The 15,556-nt window shown below is 41.5% G+C and overlaps 1 protein-coding gene and 1 long non-coding RNA gene across 3 annotated transcripts in view; one reads left to right on the forward strand and one right to left on the reverse strand.

Moving 5' to 3' along the window:
- Positions 1-15,556, reverse strand: part of LOC137372319 (uncharacterized) — a 62,238-nt gene that overhangs the window by 10,731 nt on the left and 35,951 nt on the right. The window lies entirely within an intron of this gene.
- Positions 14,912-15,556, forward strand: part of ikzf2 (IKAROS family zinc finger 2) — a 130,709-nt gene continuing 130,064 nt past the window's right edge. The window contains exon 1 of the mRNA XM_068036142.1: positions 14,912-15,140. Coding sequence (XP_067892243.1) covers positions 15,090-15,140 — 51 coding nt within the window. The 5' untranslated portion in view covers positions 14,912-15,089. The remainder of the gene's footprint in view (positions 15,141-15,556) is intronic.

Consider the following 15,556-nt stretch of genomic DNA (forward strand, 5'->3'; position numbering starts at 1 on the left):
ACTCCCTCTTTAGCAAGAACATCCATCCTCAGATAAGGGTGGCACAGTGGCGCAGTGGTTAGCACCGCAGCCTCACAGCTCCAGGGACCCGTGTTCGATTCTGGGTACTGCCTGTGCGGAGTTTGCAAGTTCTCCCTGTGACCGTGTGGGTTTTCGCCGGGTGCTCCAGGTTCCTCCCACAGCCAAAGACTTGCAGGTGATAGGTAAATTGGCTGTTGTAAATTGCCCCTAGTGTAGGTATGTGGTAGGGAATATGGGATTACTGTAGGGTTAGTATAAATGGGTGGTTGTTGGTCGGCACAGACTCGGTGGGCCGAAGGCCTTGTTTCAGTGCTGTATCTCTAAATAAAAACAAAAATAAGGAGACCAAAACTGCACACAATGTTCCAGGTGTGGCCTCACCAAGGCCCTGTATAATTGCAGCAAGACATCCCTGCTTCTGTACTCAAATCCTCTTGCTATGAAGGCCAACATACCATTTGCCATTTTTACCGCCTGTTGCACCTGCATGCTTACCTTCAGCGATTGGTGTACGAGAACACCCAGATCTCGCTGCATATTCCCCTCTCTCAGTTTATAGCCGTTCTGTTTTTATAGCCTTCCTGTTTTTGCTACCAAAATGGATAACCTCACATTTATCCACATTATACTGCATCTGCCATGCATTTGCCCACTCACTCAACTTGTCCAAATCACCCTGAAGCCGCTCTGCATCCTCCTCACAACTCACCCTCCCACCCAGTTTTGTGTCATCTGCAAATTTGGAGATATTACATTTAGTTCCCTCATCTAAATCATTAATGTATATTGTGAATATGCTGGGGTCCTAGCACCGATCCCTGCGGTACCCCACTAGTCACTGCCTGCCATTCAGAAAAAGACCCATTTATTTCTACACTTTGTTTCCTGTCCACCAACCAATTTTCTATCTAACGTAATACACTACCCCCAACCCCATCCGCTTTAGTTTTACATGCAAATCTCTTATGTGGGACTTTGTCGAAAGCCTTCTGGAAGTCCAAATAAACCACATCCACTGGCTCCCCCTCATCAATTCTACTAGTTACATCCTCGAAGAATTCTAGTCGATTTGTCAAGCATGATTTCCCTTTCGTAAATCCACGCTGACTCTGCCCGATTCAACCACTGTTCTCTAAGTGATCTGCTATAAAATCTTTGATAATGGACTGGAGAATTTTCCCCAATACCGACATCAGGCTGACTGGTCGATAATTCCCTGCTTTCTCTCTACCTCCCTTTTTAAATAGTGGGGTTACATTAGCTACCCTCCAATCTGTAGGAACTGTTCCAGAGTCTATAGAATCTTGGAAGATGACCACCAATGCATCCACTATTTCTAGGATCACTGCCTTAAGTACTCTGGGATGCATACCATCAGGTCCTGGGGATTTATCGGCCTTCAATCCCATCAATTTCCCCAACACCATTACTCTGCTAATACTGATTTCTTTCAGTTCCTCTCTCTCACTAAGCCCTGTGTTCCCCAACATTTCTGGTATGATATTTGTGTCCTCCTTTGTGAAGACAGAACCAAAGTATGCATTTAGTTGGTCAGCCATTTCTTTATTCCCCATAATAAATTCCCCTGTTTCTGACTGTAAGGCACCTACATTTGTTTTCACCAATCTTTTTCTCTTCACATACCGATAGAAACTTTTACAGTCAGTTTTTATGTTGCCCGCAAGCTTGCTCTCGTACTCTATTTTCCCCTTCTTAATCAATACCTTGGTCCTCCTTTGCTGAATTCTAAAGTGCTCCCAATCCTCAGGTCTGTTGTTTTTCCTGGCAAATTTATATGCCTCTTCCTTGGATCTAATGCTATCTCTAATTTCCCTTGTACGCCATGGTTTGGCTACCTTTCCCGTTTTACTTCTGCGCCAGACAGGGATAAACAATTGTTGCAGTTCATCCATGCACTCTTTAAATGTTTGCCGTTGCCTATCCACCATCACCCCTTTAAATAATGTTTCCCAATCCGTCATAGACAACCCGTGCCTTATACCTTCGTAGTTTCCTTTACTAAGATTCAGGACCTTGTCTCAAAATCAACTCCGTCACTCTCCATCTTGATGAAGAATTCGTCCCCAAGGGGTCTCGCACCACTAGATTGTCAATTATTCCTCTCTCATTATACAATACCCAGTCTAGGATGGTGTTCTCTAGTTGGTTCCTCAATGTATTGGTCCAGAAAACCAGCCCATATACACTCCAAGAATTCCCACTTTGCGGTATTGTGACTAATTTGATTTGCCCAATCTATATGCAGCTTAAACTCACCCATAATTACATATGTTCCTTTATTGCATGAATCTCTAATTTCCTGTTTAATGCCATTCCCAACATCACCACTACATTTGGGGGTCTATATACAACCCACACTAACGTTTTTTGCTCCGTAGTGTTTCTCAGCTCTACCCATACAGATTCCACATCGTCAGAGCTAATATCTTTCCTCACTGTTGTGTTAATTTCGTCTTTAACCAGAAATGCAACTCCACCACCTTTTGCTTTTTGTCTGTCCTTCCTAAATACTGAATATCCCTGGATGTTCATGTCCCATCCCTGGTCACCTTGCAGCCATGTCTCCATAATCCCAACTATATCATACCTGTTTACATCTATTTACAGCTAGTTCTTTGGTGACAAGGAATAACCCCTCAACACATGGTTCCTGACTCCTGTCAGGAATCCAGGCACTAGCACTGAGTTGGCCTACAATGAAAGCCATGTTACTACAAGAAATTTCATAGAGCAGACAATTGGCATACACAAGCAACTGTTGTGCTGCCTGGATCACTCTGGAGAAGGTCTATCATGTACACCAGATTGTTTCTCCAAATTTGTCGCTGTGTTTTTCAAAGGGGCCAGTCCTTACCACCACCCAGGCAAGAAGAAGTGGGAGATTAAGGGCAGCAAGAAAAGAAGGAAGCACAGGAAGAGCATCTCCTACTAGTTTCCATAAGTATCAGACAAAACCGATTGGAGACTACATCAGCTAATCTGTCCCTGCCCAAGACAAAGTCCTACCATCTCTCTAACTACAGTTCTTACAGCCATCATCTGAATAACCTTGTAAAGGTGCCCTGTTCTGTGGAAAACCCAAACATAAGCTGGACCTGTACTATGCTATGCTCTCAGCCATTGACCACAGACTCACGGACAGATGTTGTTAAGTTCACCCAGCATTTCCTTGTATAAGCCATCAGCCTCCTCTGTAGCCAGGTCCCTCAATGTCTGCATCTGAATCCTCTGCAGCAGAGCTGGTATGTACTCTTACCCTCTGGTGAGCATAAAGTATGAGGAGAGAGCGTTTTTGGGCATGATTGGATTTCTGTCCCCCTGTCTCTTTGACTGTGTATTGTTTTGGGTTGTACCACCAAAGTTCATCCACTTCCTGCTCAATAGCCTCCTTGTGAAACACACATGCTTTTACGTAATGAGCAATTTGTAAATTATTTTTTGTTGAACATTGAGCCCAAAACTGTGACAGAACAGAATCAACATTGACAGTTAATAGATCCTAGAGCTTATAACTGTGGCTGGAATTTTACACTCGTCTAATGGGAGCCATCCACCGACTGAAAAGTCGGTGGTGATCCCGCCTCCACCGGGCATGGGGATGCAGACCACATTTTACGGTCCCCAGGCCCTTAATTATCCTGAGGCGGGACTTCCTGCCTCAATGAGATGGAAGTCCCGCCTAATGAAACTGCCATCCAATCAGTGGGCTAGCAGCTCCTAGTCCCAGCAGTGCCACTGGGAGCGGTGGCCACTGCTGGGACTGCAACCCAGCTTCAAGATGACGAGGAAGGACGGCCCTGGAAAAGAGGTGCGTTTTTGGGGCCTCGCTGGGGGTGATCGGTCGAGCCCTGGTGAGGCAAGTGGAGGTCAATTGGTGGGGGGGGCAAGGGGCCTGTTGGGCGTTGGGGGTGTTTGGGGCATCAGGGGCGACCCTCCATCGAGCACAACATGCCCGATCAGGAGAGCACCCCCCCCCCCACCCCTCCCCAGGCTGTTAGTAGGCACCTACTTTTTACAGGTGGCTTTTCTCAGTCCTGAACATCCCACTTGCCAATGGTAAAATCCCCGTGGCGGCAGGCTGAAGCCCTTACGTGGCTGTTAACTGGCCACTTAAGGGCCTTGATTGGCCTAGGGCAGGCCATTTTTCACCGCCGCATAAAATGGCAGCACAGGTGGGAGCAAATCGGGAAGGGCTCTTTGAGCCTCCCACTTCATTTTGTGTTCCCACCAGCATCATGCTCTTTGGGAGAGAGGTGTAAAATTCAGGCCTATGGGTAAAGTTGGTCAACTAGGGTAATTTTAACACCAATTTACCACCATGCATTAAACATCATATTAGACCATTTTGGTTGACAGTGGTTAGCAAATTCCAACATAAATTAAATACGGCCTTATTGCAACAAATGTGACAATTATCCAGGTCCAGATCTCACTGCAGTACAGGAGTTTGGTCACAACAACTGCTCAGTGCGCTAGGACTTTCGTTGACTTCCAGAGGTCTTTGTTATCAAACACTCACTGCCATAGTTTGTACAAGATTGAGCTGGCACAGCTGATCCGATGTTGGATCTCCACGTCAATGGTGGCCTTTTGAGAGAGGTGGCTGCCAAGTTATGGGAAGTGCTCAAGATATTCCAAGTTCAAAGTCTCTCCTTCAACATATATGGGAGGTGAAAAAATATTTGGCTGACCAGGTGTGGGCTGATATATGAATTTTGTTTTTGCAACATTCAAGGACAGGCCAAGTCTCTTGTATACAGAATTGAAGAGACCAAGAGCATCTTGCAAATGTGGTGCAGAGTAGGCAACAGCATTGTGGTCATTGCAAACTCATGTATGTCTATGGCGGTCAGTTTAGTTTTGGCACCGAGGCAACTGAGTATAAAGTGTTTTCCATCTAGGTGGTATTTAATACTCACACCAGAGGGCAACTGATCTTTCACAAGGTGAATAGCCACTGTCAGGCAGATTGTAAATAGTATGGGGGCTATCACACAGCCTTTCTTGACCCCAGTCAAGATGTTGAAGGCATCTGTTTCAGATCTCCTACATGTGGATGCCAGTGCACTGTTTACATGGAGACAATGAATTCTGGCACTGACACAAGTCAAAAATCCTTCATGTGAATGTATTAATTACAGCAGGGTCCACGGATAATAAGAGGATCACATATTCCATTAACTGTTAGTTTCACAGCCACCGTGCTAAAGAATCTAGTTTTCATGTAAATGAGGATTGCAAAACTGGCATAAGGAAAATTAGAAGCATGGTGAAAGGAAGAAACAGTTTTTTCTTCAACTAGAAAAATTAATACAAGAAAATGAATTTTCACCTTGCAAAATTATTATGCATATCAGTGTAACAATTATGACAATGTGAGATAATAAATGTAAAGGATTTTTAAAAAAATACAATTGTTTGCACAATGTCTAAAATGCCACAATGTCTAAAATCCCTTTACTGCAATAATCTCACATTAAAACATTGCAGAAATACAATGCAAAATTACATTATTTACAGATTGACAAATTACTTTTTGCAAGCTTGGTGAGGACCTAGCATTTGATGAATCCACTTTAAGGTGCATAGAAGACAACTTCAACCACAGGAGAGCTGGATGCTGACCTCTAAACACCTGTGAAGGGCCTTCAAAGAACTCAAGATAACTGTATGGCATCACCAGAGTGGAGTGGAGAAGGGTTGCTGGTTGAGCACCAATGTGGGAAGCAGATGTGTTCTGCTTTGCCAACTACATCTGCCTCAGCTGCACAATATTAGACAATGTTACCATGTCAGAGTATGTTTGGGTGTTATTGAACTTGCAGGCATTGTCAGGGAATGAGTAGAGTTGGAACATCGTCCCCTTCAACAGATTCTGGTGGTAGCACATTAGTGGCATGGCTGGAGATGGCTTTCCCCTTCTTGAGGATGTGATACCTTCCTGAACCTCTTTTGAGATGAATTTTGACCATAATAATGGATACAACAGTGTTGGATGGGGTTGGTTCATATGTGGAGGCATGATAGTCATTGTGCAGTTTGTTCAATTAAGAAATTTGAATTACACATGACCTACAAATATTAAAAAATGACTGCATAAACTAGAGTAAAATAATTTATGCAGCTCAATTGCATCAGAGCAAAATGGACATGGGGTTGTATTAAAACTTTAAAAACAACAACTTGCACCATCCCAAGGTGCTTCACAGTATTATTATCAAACAAAATTTGACATCGAACCACATAAGGAAATATTAGGACAGATGGACAAAAGATTGGTCAAATAGTTTGGTTTTAAAGAGCATCTTAAAGGAGGAGAGAGAGTTGGAGAGACAGATGGGTTTAAAAAGGGAATTTCATAACTTAGGACCTAGGCAGTTGAAAGCACATCCATCAATGAGTATGTGCAAGAGGTCAGAATTGGAAGAACATAGAAATATCCAAGGCTTGGTGGGCTGGAGGAGGTAACAGAGACAGGGAAGGGCAAGGGCATGAAGGAAATTGAAAACAAGGAGAAGAATTTTAAAATTGAGGCATTGTTGGACTAGGAGCCAATGTAGGTCAGCAAGAACAGGGGTGATGAGTGAATGAAACTTGATGTGAGTTAGGATACGAGCAACAGAATTTTGGATGAGCTCAAGTTTATGGAGGATGGAAGATGGTAGGCGGGACAGGAGAAATAGTCAAGTCTCGAGCTAAAAAAGGTGTGGATTCGGGCTTCATCAACAAATGAATTGAGGCATGGGTGGAGTCTGCCGAAGTTATGGAGGTGAAAGTAGGCAGCCATGGTGATGAAGTGGATATGGGGTCAGAGCTCATCTCGGGGTCAAATACAGCATCAAGTTTGCGAATGGTCATGTTCAGCACAACACCAAGTTTGCAAATGATCATGTTCAGCCTCAGATAGCTACCAGGGATAGGAATGGAGTTTGTGGTAGGGACTGAAGATAATGGTTTTGGACTTCCCAATATTTAGTTGGAGGAAATTTCTGCGCATCCAGTAATGGATGCTGGATGAAAAGTGTGACAAATTAGAGAAAGTGGAGGGGTTGAATGAACAGTGTGACAAATTAGACAGTGGAGGACTCAAGAGAGAGGTAGTGGTGAGGTAGCATACAAGTGGAACTTAACATGTTTTTGGATGATGTCAAAAAGGGGGAGCATGTAGATAAGAAATAGGAAGGCAGCAAGGATAGATCCTTGGTGGGATTCCAGAGGTAACAATGGGGAAGTGGGAACAGAAGCCATTACCTGGCTATGGCTGGATAGATAAAAAAGGAATCAGATAAGGACGGTCCTGGCCAGCTGGATGACAGAGGAAAAGCATTGGAGGAGGATGGTGTGGTCAACTGTGTCAAAGGCTGCATACATGTCGACAAGGATTAATGAGGGATCCTTTACCAAGGTCATAATCATATAGGACAGAATTTGTGACTTTGACAAGAACCATTTCAGTACTGTGGCAAGGATGGATCCCTGTTGTAGGGATTCAAACATGGAATTTCAGGAATAATGGGCAAGCATTTGATAGGTGACAGCATGCTCAAGGACTTTGGAGAAAAAGTGAGGTTGGAGATGGGGTGACAGTTCACAAGGACAGAGGGTTCAAGCATGAATTTTTTTGACAGGGGTGATGATGGCTGATTTGAAATGGAATGTGAACTGTGCGTGAGAAGAGGGAACTGTTAACATCAGCTAACATGGGTGCCAGGAATGTAAGTTGGGTGGTCGGCAGTTTCGTGGGAATAGATTCAAGGGAGCAGATAATGGGTCTCATGGACACAATGAGCTCAGAGAGGGCATAGGGGAGAAAGTAGGGAAACTAGAGAAAAATGTGAATCCCGGGCTAGAGACCTGCTAGTAACCTGAAAAAGATACATTCTTTTAGAAAAACATAATGCAATCAAACAGAGACAACATGGTTTTATGAAAGGCAAATCATGTTTGACAAATCTGTTAAGAGTTCTTTGAGGATATAACAAGCAGAGTGGACAAAGGGGAACCAGTAGATGCAGTGTGTTTGGATTTTCAGAAGGCTTTCAGTAAGGTGCCACCTAAAAGGTTATTGCACAAAATAAGAGCTCAGGGTATTGGGGGTAATGTGTTGGCATGGATTGAGGGTTGGCTAACTCACAGAAGGCAAAGAGTCAGGGATTAATGGATCTTTTTCAGGTTGGAAAGCCGTAACCAGTGGGGTGACCCAAGGATCGGTCCTAGGGCCGGAACTATTTACTATCTATATTAATGACTTAGAGGAAGGTACAGAGTGTATATCCAAATTTGCTGAGGATACAAAAATAAGTGGGAAGGCATGTTGTGATAAGGACACAAAGAATCTGCAAAGTGAGTGGGCAAAAATTTGGCAGATGGAGTTCAATGTGGGAAAGTGTGATGTCATCCACTTTGGTAGGAAGATTAAAAAGGCAGATTATTATTAGATGGAGAAAGACTACAAAATACTGCAGTACAGAGGGATCTAGGTGTTCTTGTACATGAAACACAAAAAGTTAGCATGCAGGTGCAGCAAGTAATTAGGAAAGCAAATGGAATTTTGGCCTTTATTGCTAGGGGGTTAGAGTTTAAAAATAGGGAAGTCTTGTTACAACTGTACAGGGTGTTGATGAGGCCACACCTGGAGTACTGCATACAGATTTGGTCCCCGTATTTAAGGAAAGATATACTAGCATTGGAGGCAGTTCAGAAAAGGTTCACTAGGCTGATTCCTGGGATGGGGTTGTCTTATCAGGAATGGCTAAACAGGTTTGACCTTTATTCATTGGAGTTTAGAAGAATGAGAGGTGATCTTATTGAAACATATAAGATTCTAAGGGGGCTTCACTAGTTTCCACCAGTGGGGGACTCTCGAACTAGGGGACATAGTTACAAAATAAGGGGGGTCACACATTAAAAACTGAGATGCAAAGGAATTTCTTCTCTGAGAGGGTGGTGAATCTCTGGAATTCTCTACCTCAGAGAGTTGTGGAGGCTAAGTCACTAAATGTATTTAAGGAGGAGGTAGATAGATTTTTGAAATCTCGGGGAGTTGAGGGCTATGTGGAGAGGTCCGAAAGAGGAGTTGAGGCCTGGGACAGATCAGCCATGATCTTATTGAATGGCGGGGCAGGCTTGAGGGGCTGAATGGCCTACTCCTGCTCCTATTTCTTCAGTTTTTTTGTTCTTATGTAAATAGTTCTTCAAATTATTTTCATTGTTTAAAAATAGCACATCTGTAGATGACAAAGTCCTTGCAGAAGTCTTTTCTACCTCATGAATTGTATTAAACTACTGTACAATCATTTGCTCAGGCCACATTAGTTTTAATTTTGAACAGCAATGTTTTTTGTGTGCTTTCTTGGATATCAATGTCCAACCTTCTGTGGTTTATAGAAAGCACTTCAATTTCCACGAATTGTTTGACTGAAATAAAACAAATGCATTTATTAAATGTGGCCATCTTGAATTGAATGATTACCACTATCGTTGTCTGGGGTCACATTAATTATCTTTCATTTGAATACATTAGCTTAAATATATCATTTCTCATTCACTGACAAGGTAAAAGGAAAACTGGACTGATTGGTATTTTAATATCTTTCTTGCATTCAATTAAGATGCTGGTTTGAAAAATGTACATACTTCTGCCTGAGAGTTAAGACAATTACCATTCTAAATACCTTGACATTTGCAGGTTGACCAATTCGCTAATTTTAATACAGCTCATTAATAGTCAGCTTCAATAATTCTTTCAAGCCAGTACTTCAAATGATATTTTAGTACTCCCTGTTTGACAAATAAGTAAAAAAAAATGGACAGAATATAAAAAAGACATTGTTCACTAATTGCAATTATCTAACTAGTTTTTGTTGGTAATGCAATACTGGGATTTCTTCTTTAGATAACTTTTTTTGGTGAAATAAAATGGCTATGATATATATACTTTAAAATTGGTTTTATTGTATCTGCAAACAATGATTTCCTTTACCTTCATTTTACTTCTTTCAGCCCTTTTCTGGTTTCTTTTCATTTTCCTGTCGTCTTTTAATTCAAATGTGACTTCATTATTTTATCTCCTTTCTACTTTCGGTTGCTCATTTTTTCTCCCTGTTTTAATTTTATGAACATATTTGTCATCTAATGCATCAGATTTTCACTAATTATATTTCTTCTCATCTGTTAGATTTCCTTCTCTTTTCTACTGTTCCATTACATTGCTAGTTGTAGTGCCTGACTGGGTGTTACCTTGGAAGTCAGACTTCTACTTAAGGAATTTCTGGAAAGGCATGAAAAGTTAACAAGCAATATAGGGTTTGCAAGAAAGGTGAAGACTGCTATATTTGAGATCTTTGAGGTATACATTCAGAATTGACAGTAGGTACACAATGCAGTTCTGATATCCAGCAAGGGGGAATTAGGTTGGCAGGAAATATCCTGAAATACAGAGAATTAGATCAAGAGAAATGATCATAAATTGTAGGGCAATGAGTCAGGTTTACAAGATTGATTCTGCATTAAACTGAGACATGAGATCAATGGAGACTCCTTATCACATCCTTTTCCTGTATTGCTCCATGGCAAATGTCAGCATGAACAGCTTATCAGATGTGCATGCACCTTAGATCGCTACGTAGCTAAAGAACTATTTTCATGAAGACCACTTATAAGAGAAACACCATTTTCTTTAGTGATGGAAATGACATAGTTATATTTTCCTAAGCATGTAAAAGGAAATGATGGGTTAAAATTAAACCTCCTTAAATTAGTCAGCTCAGAAGGTAGGGAAATATTTTAGCCCACAATACAGAAGAAGCTACTGACTTATGATGAAAGGTCATCAACCTGAAATGTTAACTCTGTTTCTCTCTGTAGATGCTACCAGACCTGCTGAGTATTTCCAGCATTTTCTGGGGGGTTTTTCGGATTTCTAGCAACCACAGGATTTTGCTTTGGTAAGCTACTGACTTCACCTTGCTGCCCAATCAAGCGTACTCCAAGTTGCAACTAGCTCATACTATACCTGGCCAAAGCACACCTTGATGCTGATACTCAGTAAAGAAGGTGGCGAGTTAATACCTTCTTTCAAATATTTCTTACATTTACTAGAACCAAAATTTGCCAAAAGTGTATTTATATGCATACAGTCATATAATTGAGAACATGTATTTTGACCAATATCAATTTGCAATAGGTATCAAATAGCCCTCACTGTGGGCTGGCAATTGTCCACCTTGATTTAGCTTAAATGAAGGTAGCAATATATTCAATTGCAAACAAATTCATCTGATAATTATTTTGCTAAAATATTGAAATATTGTTTTAATATGCTAGCTGTATTATTATTTCATATTAATAAAGTTAACGTGGACAAGAAAATGGTGCACCAGGAAAGAACATGTGTTGAAAAGTGGTATTATGAGCATTACGAAATGTAAGCAAATGCATAGACCCAAAGGTTCCGCAATGATGCAATGACAGCCAGATAATGGAATAAATAGTTTAACACGGGAATAAGGCGGCACCGAGTTGTTACAATTTCACAAAAAAAAAATCCATACAAGACCACAGAAGGTGAATACAAGGCTGCAAGAATGTTGGTGTTGCACTATTGCATAACTTGGAAAGTACAATTGGCTGTAAATAGCACTGTTGGTTTTGGTTAGGTGTGGTCCTGTTCTATGGAAAACCATACATCGCCACAACGAACGTGTGAGAAATTCAACTTCTCTCATTGGAGATTAGTAACGGTCCCATCCAACTTCAGACATTTACATATCGGAAACTTCTACAGTCAGATAAAATCGAATGTGACGAATTGCTAGCCTGACATTGGTTGGAAGGCTTACCCCGCATTTCAACGTTAAAGTTGTCCTATTTAAAATCCTTACAACAATGCGTTAGATATTCTTCCGCTGCGGTATTAAACGTTTTAGTGGGACATTAAAAATGGAGAATAAGTACCTTTTTATTGAATAGCATTGATTTTATTTTGAATGCAAAGTAGATTAAAGCTGAAAATACTGTTCTTTGTTCTTTTGTTCTTTGTTCTAATACTTTAACTCCCGTTAAAGAAATTATCGTTATCAAGCGTGTCAGTAGGAAAAACGCGTTGGAAAATTTAGCAGAATCAATCTAAACAGACTAAAGCAAAGGTACACGAACGTAAATTTGAAAATAGATCAAATTAGATCTATATCCACACATAAAAGAAATGTTTAGAAAATGTAACTGGTGTCGATCTGTCTGTCCTCGTCTTGAGCTGAAGAATAATTGATTAAATTATCATTGAGATGTTAATGACAAACTATAAGGGTACAAGTTTAGCAAACAAACCAGGCACCTTCAATAATCTGAGATTTACATCACAAATATACCCAACTGTATTGATTGCGGATAATAAAGCAAAACTGAAGTAACCATTTCGATCATTCCTTGAACACTTAAGGTTGTAGGAAGTTGAAAACTATTGCTTTAGAATTAACTGCAACCAAGTAAACAATTTACTAGTATATCCCACTCATCCACTCCCTTTTCATTATTTTACATAATTGCGTATATATATTCAATATATTAAATACTCCGAATTTTTGATGAATCCGAGTTGGAAAAATGCTTGGGTTCGGACCAGCAGACACATCTGACTTTTCGGATGGCTACAGTTAACGGAAACGACAACCTTGTTTCAGAGTTAGGTTTAGTTCGCAAAAATGTCACTTTAGCCTTATTATGTTTTTTATTTTGAGATACAGCACTGAAACAGGCCCTTCGGCCCACCAAGTCTGTGCCGACCAACAACCACCTATTTATGCTAACCCTGCAGTAATCCCATATTCCCTACCTACACTAGGGGCAATTGATAACAGCCAATTTACCTATCACCTGCAAGTCTTTGGATGTGGGAGGAAACCGGAGCACCCGGAGAAAACCCACACAGACACAGGGAGAACTTGCAAACTCCGCACAGGCAGTACCCAGAATCGAACCCGGGTCCCTGGAGCTGTGAGTAATTCTCTATTAATTCATTCGTTCGTATAAACGATTCCAGTTGCATAGCCCATTTTAAAATTATAGTATACAAACCCGTTAAATAACTAAAAATATGAATTGCAAAATACTCTGGAAATTATAACATAGCAAAAACTTAATTTAGTCAATACTACCATCAAACATCACTTCCACTAACACAAAAGCAAAATACTGAGGTGCTGGAAATCTGAAATAAAAACAGAAAATGATGGAAATATTCGGCAGGTCAGGCAGCATCTATGGAGAGAGACGCAGAGTTAACGTTTCAGGTCTGTGACCTTTCATCACTTGCACTAAGTCTGCTAGTTCATTCGTGTTTGATTGTATTAAGTCACTGGAAATCTACCTGAATACAGATTATTATATTTTGGTTCCATACTACTAGTAGCTACAAAACTTGGAAGATAGTGTTGGTATTGCTGCCGTTTGGATCCATTCTCAATCTTAATAACAATTTGCATTTATGTAGCGCCTTTGAAGTAGTACAACGTCCCAAAACACTTCACATGATACATATTGACACTGAGCCAAAAGAGGAGACATTAGGACAGGTGACTAAAAGCATTTTAAAAAATTAATTCATGGGATGTGGGCGTCACTGGCTATGTCAGCATTTATTGCCCATCCCTAATTGCCCTTGAGAAGGTGGTGGTGAGCTACCTTCTTAAACCGCTGCAGTCCGTCTGAGGTAGGTACACCCACAGTGCTGTTAGGAAGGGAGTTCCAGGATTTTGACCCAGCTACAGTTAAGGAACAGTTCCAAGTCAGGAATGGTCTAAAAGGTAGGTTATAAGCAGCTTCTTTGAGGAGGCGAGAGGTGGAGAGGGGAAGAGATTACGGAGGGGAATTCCAGAGATTAGGGCTTGGATGATTGAAGGCCAGCCACCAATGGAGGAAAGGAATTGGGGGATGCATGAGGTGAGAGTTGGGGAAGGCAGAGTTTTTAGAGGTTTCTATGATTGAAGGAGATTCTAGAGATATGGAGGAACAAGGCCATGGAAGGATTTGAACACCAAGATGAGAATTTTAAAATCCAGGCGTTATCTCACTGGGAACCAATGTAGGTCAGCCAGCACAGGATGATGGGAGAACGGAACTTGGTGCATGTTAGGATAATTTACCATAAAACAGATCTCAAGAAATTCAGACTGTTCAAATGTACATTCCTGGAAAGGTGATCTCAAGCTTGATTTTTAAAAGTCTATAGACTATGGGTTGTGTTTCTCTTCTACCTACCCTCTCTCGTGGATTTTCCCCATATTATTCTCAGTTTTGAAACCAAAGTTCATCCGATTGTTTTTTGCAAGAACTTCAAAACTTATGCAACGCCTGAACACCCTCAATGTTTCTTTCTATATTCTTCTCAAGCTTAGCCTTATCTAATTACTGTTTGATTTATCCCCTTCCCTCACATCATTTTAATATTGGCGGTGTCCTGCATTATAAACTTTGACCCTTCAAACAGGTTAAAACATTACGTGTGCGCCAAAGTAAGTAAAGATACGAGTGGAATCTGCACGCCTTTGGCGTATGAATGACAATCCCGTTCTCATGGGAAGCAACAGCCTTCTTTACATGATCGCCTTTTGCACCTGCACACTATTCGCTGCCCAAGCCTTGTTTTTCTTTTGGGACAATGTTGCAATGATTAATTCGGCATAATATTTTGCATTCCATGCCTAAGTTAACGAACGATATAAATGACAAAAAGGATTTTTTTGCGTTGCACCAGATTTAGCACACCTCGCACTGAAAAGCGTACGAAATTGCTGCTGAAATGAATATCTGCAGCAAGTGTAACCTCACACTTGGACATTGCAGTTCCTGAGAGGAATTATAATGGAGCGGTGCGGTGCAGAACCCGCGAGCTAGCGTGCGGGCTACAGGCGCTTGTATGCAGGAAACGGGCCCGCTCCTCCAGGAGTGAGCCGACCCTGACAGCGGCCTCCACCCTGGGAGGCGCCGCCTGGCATTGCGATGCAGTTGGCGACTGGAAGTATTCAAGGGGCAGCCGCCATCGCAGTACGATGTGGCGAGTGCGCCACCAGCTCACCGTGGGAGAGAAGCACATTCTGCAGGTAAACCCCTCACCCCAGCACCGACGAGAGGCCAAGTCAGTCCAGTTAACGCCTGCACTCCCTCAGAAAGAACAATGCCCTTTCTTCCTTTGTGTTATCGCAAGCAGGAGCGACTCAGGCAATGGCCTCTGTGAGAGAGTCTCAGCACCAGGGTTACCAACCTGATAATATTTTATAAGGATCAAGACTGGGATCACGTATAGCCAAATTCTCCGGGAATACTGAGGTTGCTTTAGACCTCAGAAGTTTTGCCAATCACTTCATTTATTCTGTTTGAAACAAAACTGCAATACCTATAATGAAAAGGCTATGCATATTACGAAATGAGGATAATTGGTCAGAAATGAGGGTGTGTTACCTTATTCGATAGTTAGAGTGGCAGGGCAAAGATAGTTGTTGGTGCTGTTAAGAATTTC

Source organism: Heterodontus francisci, chromosome 7, assembly GCF_036365525.1.
Source record: "Heterodontus francisci isolate sHetFra1 chromosome 7, sHetFra1.hap1, whole genome shotgun sequence".
Classification (NCBI taxonomy): Eukaryota; Metazoa; Chordata; class Chondrichthyes; order Heterodontiformes; family Heterodontidae; genus Heterodontus; species Heterodontus francisci.